This window comes from Furipterus horrens, unplaced genomic scaffold (assembly GCF_987537825.1).
Source record: "Furipterus horrens unplaced genomic scaffold, mFurHor1.1.pri manual_scaffold_5, whole genome shotgun sequence".
In the NCBI taxonomy this organism is placed as follows: Eukaryota; Metazoa; Chordata; class Mammalia; order Chiroptera; family Furipteridae; genus Furipterus; species Furipterus horrens.
In genome coordinates this window covers 167,531,847-167,539,693 of record NW_028327175.1, presented here as the reverse complement: position 1 = coordinate 167,539,693, position 7,847 = coordinate 167,531,847, and the positions used below count along the sequence as shown (strand labels likewise).

Below are 7,847 nucleotides of genomic sequence, written 5' to 3'. Positions count from 1 at the left end.
AAGGGAACATAAAGCAATTTCCTAGCAAGCAAACCAAACGGGCCATGGGCTCCACAAACCCAAATATGCAATCTCAGCATAACCACATATGGAGCAACTACACCCACCCGATCCCCAGATCCCTCTTAACTATTCACACCCTACCCTCCAGTCTAGCTCCATCTTCAGTGAAGGCCTCTCTCCATTTTCTCCAAAATATACACCATTTCCTCCTGCAAACCTGATATGCCGTCTGTCATGTTTCTTCCTTTCTCCTAGATCCCTTTTGTACCCAAACAGGTCTTTTCAAGTCTACTGCTTCCTGAGGGTCCTCTAGCTTTTCATCCCCTGCCATTATTCTTAATACCATTTGTTAACTGACTTCCAAATGGACCCACCCAAAGTGCAAGCCCATCATACAAGAACTTCAGGAAAAAACAGAATGGCATCCCTAAACTCCCGTAAGCCATTAATACCTCTTCTCCCCTCATACCCTCCCATTTTTCTATCCTCTCAAAAGGCACATCAGCCCACATAGTAACCCTAAAACAACCCCTTCCCCAAACCTCCCAACCCCACACAACTAACCAATAAGCCAAAGTTCAGGACCACAACCCTGATGCCTGAAAAAGCCATGAGAATCAGCATCCAGGAAAAAAAAAAAAAAAAAAAAAAGGCACTAGATAACCCTCAATGCTTCACAGAAAGCATGTATCAAATTTAACAAGCAATTACACAATACACCCAAATTTTCATTACACTGGGGCCTCTTTCAAATTCCCCACTCATAATAAATTACTCAGTTACCCCAAGCACAAACCTACAATACACAAATACCGATTTTGATAAATACTACTCAGGAAAAGTGAAAATGTTACCTAATTTTTTTTGAGGCCAGCAAATAATCTTTCAGTAACAAGAACTAAGTGGGGTTCTAGAAAGACCAAAAAAGGAATTCTGATTTTAAGTGTCTCTTTCAAAGACAAATTATACTGATGGGCAGATACTAACATGAGCGCTCCGAACTGGCTCTGTATGCTCCCATGTTGCCCGTACTCTACACCTGACATCTTTGTGCAATTAAACGGGGAGGATAACCACCACCCCATTAAACCAAGTTTTCAGTAAATGCTTAATGGAACATGTGAACTTAGATAGCAATATAAGTGCTAAAACAGCAGACTAATAACACTCCCAGTAAACTTTAAATATATTTCAAAGAACCAGAAACATAAAAGGTCTTTTATTAATCCTCATGAAAAATCTGCATCATCAGCACAGATAAAGTCACTGAAGAATCTTTACTCCTTCTGTGAATTAAAGAAAAAAATTTAGTTAGCAACACGAAACTTAACTTTAACAATTAAAAATCCAAATTCTTTAACAAACTCCTAAATTAATGACATCCATGCAGAACAAATATTAGTAACCTAGAATTATGTTAGGTTGATAATTCATAACACAATGTATCAACAAATAAAGCATTCAAGTTAGGAATAAAACAAAAAAAATGAGTAAAATATTACTAAATTAAAAAAAAACATGTCACTATTAGTATTTAATAGGCTACACCTCGAGAGTATTTGTAAGTCTACTTAATGTATTTCACATGCTCTACTTTTAAATTACAGTGTCAGTAAACCAATTCTAATGATCTAAATGAGAAGTTTGAATTATACCTGTCGTCCAATATCCAGCTCACTGAATTAGTGGCATGGAAAGGAGAAGGGAAGAGAGGGAAAAAACATTTGTTAATAGTCCCTTTTAAAACTCCAAAATAATCTGCACTTAAGTGCATGCAATCATATACCTTAATGACCATTTTGTTCTTTGCAACTGTATATAGAACACTGCTTATACACACTCATTCATTTTATTACTCCCAGTTTTGAGACTACCTTGCCTGATTCCTATGGTTCTTATGCAAACAAGGTGGCTGGTGTGATGATTTCACACTGAAGAGGTCAGAATAATGGTAATGCCAATCCAGGCTGCCCCTGCCTACTTCTAAATGAAGTAGGCATATGCCTAAGCTTTGGGCCCTCTGCTCCGCGCAGCAACATTGTGCTGGGCACACCAGCACCATTGACAGGCTTGGTTGTCATCCCAGACTAAAGTCTAATTTAAGCACAATAGAAAAGCTCTAAATGATCGAGTCAAAACTTGTCTCAGTTCAGTACTTTAAAAGCCACCATTCACAGGCAACAAAAGTAGTGCAAATTAGTATTAAAAGACGGAGAATTTAGCTACAGTAAAAATATTGCAACTGTTCTTCGAACATGAGATTATTTATCCCTTAATTTTAAATAACTCTTATTGCAGCCAAAAGGTAAAAACAAATGCCAATTCCAACATCTGAACAAAACTAAAATAAAAGGAACACTAATATGCTTGACTTTTAGTCAAAAACTACATATGCTCATCTATGCATTCATTTTGCAGTTGGCTTTTCAGAGCAATATTAGCAAAATGCACCAGTGCAACCTGAAGTGGGAAAAGTGATGGCTCAGGTCCCCTCGGGTAGCCCCTCTGTACCTGTCACCACTGAGCACAAACATGAGACTCAGGCTGAATGAAGAAAATAATGTGTTCATATCACTTAGCTATAGATCATAAAACAAATATTGACTGATTCTTTTCTGCAACCTCCAGAACTTCTATCAATAGGTATAAGCCTCACAAACAGGGAATGGCTCTAAGCAGGAAGTAGTTCCTCTGGCACTCTGTTACTATAACTTCATGGCACTGACAGGTCAATGTGATTTGACTTCTGGGCAGGCAGAACAGGTTTACTGCCTGGCCTGGCAGGGAATCATAAAGGAAGTACACAGTGTCAGCGACCACCAGTTTCGAAACCCTCCTATCCCCAACCCAGGCTCAGCACACATTACATATTTGTGGGAAAAGCATGTTTATCAAAGGCTTTAACGTGAATATACAATTATATTAGAAATTTTTCAATTAAAAAATGACATCAGATGAAAAGTTGGAGATCAGTAAAAACCAAAGGAATGGTAAAGGAGAGAGTAAAAGGCAGCTTTTAGTGGATGATCCCAGGACAGACGCTTTGCCAAATTTCCTGGACCAGTTTATAACCAGAGCTACCAGAGTGTGGAGCAGTCTCCAGTCCCCAAGGAAAAGAATGCTCATAACGATAAGGACCCTCCCCAAGCCCTGTGTTAACTAAAGCCATTTCCTGAGTATGGAACCTTCTGGGACACAGCTTCCCAAGTGTAAGTTAAAAGGCCTTCTTAGCAGGATATCCACCATCCTCCTCTGGGTCACTTCACAATCTAACATGCATTTCTGAGTTTCCAAAATAAGTGTGACTAGAAGTTTTTCTCCTTTGTTTATAATACGTCATTTTAAAACATAGCAGTGGTGTTATAATAAACTATACTATAAAACTGTCGTTCAAAAGCCAACATGCAAAGCATCAAAGCAAACTCAGTGAAGGTAATGCATCCCCACACCGTGCTCAGAATCTCAGTACCTGCCAGACACTTCATTTCTGATGAACAAGAAATCCAAGTAGAGGGAAAAGGCAAAAAAAAAAGTTCACAGAACACTTGATTATTTGTTAATTTAACAACCCAACACCTTAACTTAACTGTTTACAATTAGCTAGGCAAAGCTGGTAAAAAGCTGCTTATCATTAAAATCACTGAAGTATTGGCTAACTGGAGAGGTAAACAATTGATATTTCAACTGCCCCTCCAGCATGCCAGGAAAACATGGGCCACATTGATTCAACTCCTTAAACCAGCTGTCCATTTTAAAATTAGTTTCAGGAAACTAGATCTGCTCCCACAGCAAGTCTATGCCAATCAGCAGTAAAATGAAAACTTCTAATTGGGCTTGCAAGGCACCCACCAAGATGATCAATCCCTGAACCAATGTGGCCCTTGTATTGTGCTAATCTGTGAGCTATAGCGAAGCTACTGTGGGAGAAGCTACTCTACTGAGGTGATGTTAAGACACTACATTACGCAGCTTCTCAAAATACATTACCTTCTGTAATCCAGAAGAAGTGGAAGGGAAGAAACATTAAGAAAGGTTATTTAAAAAATAAAACCTCTCTTTTCTAGAAACTAAAGACCTGCAGTGGACATTTCTGTAATTTCCCTAATGAACTGTACCTTTTTGCCGGCACCAACATTGGCCTTTGCGGTCCCCCTGACTTTCTTCATTCTGTTCTTGCGTTCCTTTCTCTGTTTTCTTGAGGTCTTCTTCTTCTCATACAGGCCATGCTGAAGGAAAAAGGAATATATATGGGTGACCTACAAAACACTACCTATTAATCTTGTAGGGAAACAGACCAGCTTGGAGCTCAAGTTATGCAACTCCCCAAATTGAAACTTTTCAAGTATATTTAGCACTTGAACAGAAAGGGTCATTAAATTAAGGAACAATGTGTACAATAATAGCACAAGAAACAAATGTCCACTCAACACCCTCCACATGATTAAGTTCAGAAAACTTAGCTATTATTGGCCAGCCTTGAACCTATAGCTTCACAAGGTCACCACATTTTGACCTCTCTTTAGGGTTTCTTCCATTTCATCTCCAGATTTACTACTCTCAGCTGACACAGGATCCTTTTCCAAGAGCTCTACCCACCCCTCAGAGACCACTATAATCTACTCATCTTCTCTCTGCCCATTTTTGCACTTGCTGCTCCTGCCGCCTAGAAGACTGTTTCCTCATCTCTATAAGGATCTCAACTTCAATGCCACATCCTCACCGCCTCCCAGACCACCTTATTAAAGAGTGCAGCATCTATCTACCACCAGTGATATCCCTCACAGCTCTTCTACAGGAAAATTTATCTTACAGCATTCAAGAAAAGGGCTAAAGAGACACATAAGTAACAATCCATTTGCTAATTTAGTTTACTATCTAGCATGTAAGCTCAGAAGCTTGCCCAGCCCGCTACTGCAGGCTACTGTAGTTCACTCTAGTGCCTGGCACTCAGGAAATTATCAAAAAACTTTTATGGTTCCTGGCTACCTACACAAGTTGGGTCCAAACTCAGATGTCTGGTAATAAGGATCTCACTTTATTAGGTGCCAACCTACCTTTCCAAACTCATCCCTAGTTTCAGGTCTTATCTCCAGGAATACCACTTTACCTGCCCTTCTAGACCAGCTCAAATGCTGCAGACCCTACCTCTGAACGCTCTCCCACACTCTCCCTGTTCCTATATCAAATAATCTTTTCTCTTAATCCCTTAAGAGTTCTTTAGGTCTATATGTTGTCTCTCCCTAGTCTGCTTGCCCTTGCTTATTGCACTGTACCCACAATACAATGCTTTTGAGAAAATGTCTTCAGTAACTCTTAACCAAAATGATGATACCTACTCTTGCAAGTCTATGTTTGGGTTCATTTTTCTTTGCATAATCCAAGGAATCATAAATCATGCCAAAGCCAGTTGTCTTGCCACCACCAAAATGGGTTCTGAATCCAAACACAAAGATGACATCTGGTGTGGTTTTATACATTTTGGCTAGTTTTTCCCGAATTTCTGTCTTGGGTACTGTTGCCTTGCCAGGGTGAAGGACATCAATGACCTAAAAAGAAATATCAAATTTGGTATTTATTATAATGAAACACATCTTTAAAAGTGAAGAACAATTGCCTGGGCCAGTGTGCCTCAGCTGGCTGGAGCAGTTCCATAGACCAAAAGGTCACGGGTTCAATTCTAAGTCAGGGCACATACCCAGGGTGTGGGCTGAGTGCCGTTGGAGGGGTGTGTGAAAAAGCAGCCAATCCCTCCATCTTCTAAAAAAATAAAAATAAAAAGGGGGCAATGAAAACACACAAAGTGAAGAACAAGTAAGCAAACGCTGATGGCCCCCTTCTTACCATTTGTTTCCGCTGAAGTAGTCTGTTGGTCATGAACTTCCTGGTCCGGATAGTCACTGTGTCGTTCTGAAAACATAACATACTACTTAATAAAATTACTCAACCTTTCCTTGGCCTTGCTGTGATTTTCCAAGTCCTAGAACTGTGCTGTCCAAATCAGTAGCCATTAACCACAGGTGGATAATTAATAAAAATTATATAACATTTAAAATGGAATTCCTCAGCTGCAGGAGCCACAGTTCAAATGTTGAATAGCCACATGGACTAATAGTAGGAAAGCTTCGATACAAAGAAAAAGGGCACAAATTCCCATCGCCCCCTCACCCACTCATCATAGTGCCTAACTCACAGGGCACACCTCACACACACAACTATAAGTACCAGCAAAACGCAGTCAACAGCTTTGTGCAAACCTGTCTTACTTCACTGTCTTGGGAATCACCCTGGAGATGGCATGTCAACCTCAGCACTATTGGTATTTTGGTCCAGACACTTGTCCTAACCGTTTTAAGATGTTTAGCAGCAACCTTGGCCTCAAATCACTAGATGCCAGTAGCAAACCCACTTTCCAATTGTAACCAAGTGCTTCCAGACTTTGCCCCTTTGGGGCAAAAAGTCACCCCCAGTTAAGAACAGCCTCTCTGGAGTAATACAAGTGTTAAGAGTCACATTATGTCAGATTAGCATCCTGCACTAATCTGACATAAATGTAGCACTGACCAGCACGTAAACTACCCTTCTTGAATGACCAACTCTGCAGCCCATAAAACCGGACTCCCTTCTGAATGGCCCAACATCTCTTTTCCACAATAACTACCAAGGGATGTCGGGATTTAGCATGTTTACACTAAAAAAAAAAAAAAAAAAACTTAACCAGAACGATGGAGGAGAAGCTTTCACATGGTAAGGGCTGACTTCTAGATTTCAATTTGTTTGAAAAACCACACCAAAATAATTTGTTCACTTCAACAGTACTTAATTACGAAAGTAAAGGGTCAGGAAAAAAGGGTCCGCAAGTGGAGAGCACATAAAAACTGGTGCTGAACCTTTAGAATGATGGCGTGCCTTGGTAGTCGCAACTGAAGGATGATGGCTTCTTTTTCCAGGGCATCAGTTTGCCCAAGGTTCAACAAAAGGATCCGATCAGCTGACAATATCCTGGCTTACACATGGCCACGGTTTCATTAGCCCTTACTCGCCCGGGGTCTGCCGGCACCTTCTTCACTTCCTGGGCTGCCATCACCAGTAAACAGCCTATCTATCCCAAATTCCGACTGCAGGTGCGATGTCTTTCACCTTATCCCACCCAATCCTCTAAGCTCTACTGAGACAACAAATTCAGCAGCCGTTTTCTCGCTCCCCAGGCCCTCAACTCTGATGCCCGCCTGTCGGGTCTGCAGCGCAGCCTGGGAAACCCAAGCCGGCGGCAACGGGGCCATCGGCAACCGGCTTCCGTCAGATGCGGCCAGGAAAGAGCAACCAGGTTTCAGGGGGCAGTAGCGCAGATGGGGTAAGCGGGGAACCAAAGATGGCTTGGATATGCAGCAGATGACTGTACAGGTACGGGAGACTCACCATGATGGTGGCTAATCTTCAAGCAGCAAGGGAGGAAAAGAGAGTCACCTGTTGCCGGCCAATCATATCAACGCATACGAAGGACCCCGGGCAGTGCCGGCACGGGGCGTGGCCAGACCGTGAGGCGTTCCACGCCAATGCCGGATTGAAAGTGCCTAAAGCCCCGCCTCATCCACTTTAGACCATGCCCCAAAATTCTGGACTGGCCAATCCCGAGATGGAACAGTTGGGGGCTGACTAGGTTACGTAAGGGCTTGCTCAATTTCAGCTCTATTCTTTACGAATCTAAAGATCCCCTACTTAAAATTTCTGAAATCGAATTAATTTAATTTTACTGTAGCCAAAAATAAATACCAAGTGATGTCACATATATGGAGTCTAAAGAATAAAATAAACGAACAAACCAATTTGAAATAAGCTCATAGAGA

At 41.3% G+C, this 7,847-nt stretch overlaps 1 protein-coding gene across 3 annotated transcripts; it reads right to left on the bottom strand.

Annotated features, from left to right (window-relative positions):
- Window positions 1-1,205: 1,205 nt before the first annotated feature.
- Window positions 1,206-7,486, bottom strand: RPS24 (ribosomal protein S24). 3 transcript variants are annotated; one of them, XM_090278282.1, is made up of 7 exons: window positions 7,420-7,486; window positions 5,845-5,910; window positions 5,340-5,549; window positions 4,119-4,229; window positions 3,473-3,490; window positions 1,659-1,680; window positions 1,206-1,289 (listed from the first exon to the last, which is right to left on the bottom strand). In XM_090278282.1, the coding sequence occupies exons 1-5, from the start codon at window positions 7,420-7,422 to the stop codon at window positions 3,485-3,487; spliced, it is 396 nt and encodes a 131-aa protein (XP_090134408.1). In that variant the 5' UTR covers window positions 7,423-7,486; the 3' UTR covers window positions 1,206-1,289; window positions 1,659-1,680; window positions 3,473-3,484. The 3 variants fall into 3 exon arrangements, with proteins under 3 accessions (XP_090134408.1, XP_090134406.1, XP_090134407.1); XM_090278280.1 differs by lacking the exon at window positions 7,420-7,486 and having other exon boundaries at window positions 5,845-5,926; XM_090278281.1 differs by lacking the exons at window positions 3,473-3,490; window positions 7,420-7,486 and having other exon boundaries at window positions 5,845-5,926.
- Between the last annotated feature and the right edge of the window lie 361 nt (window positions 7,487-7,847).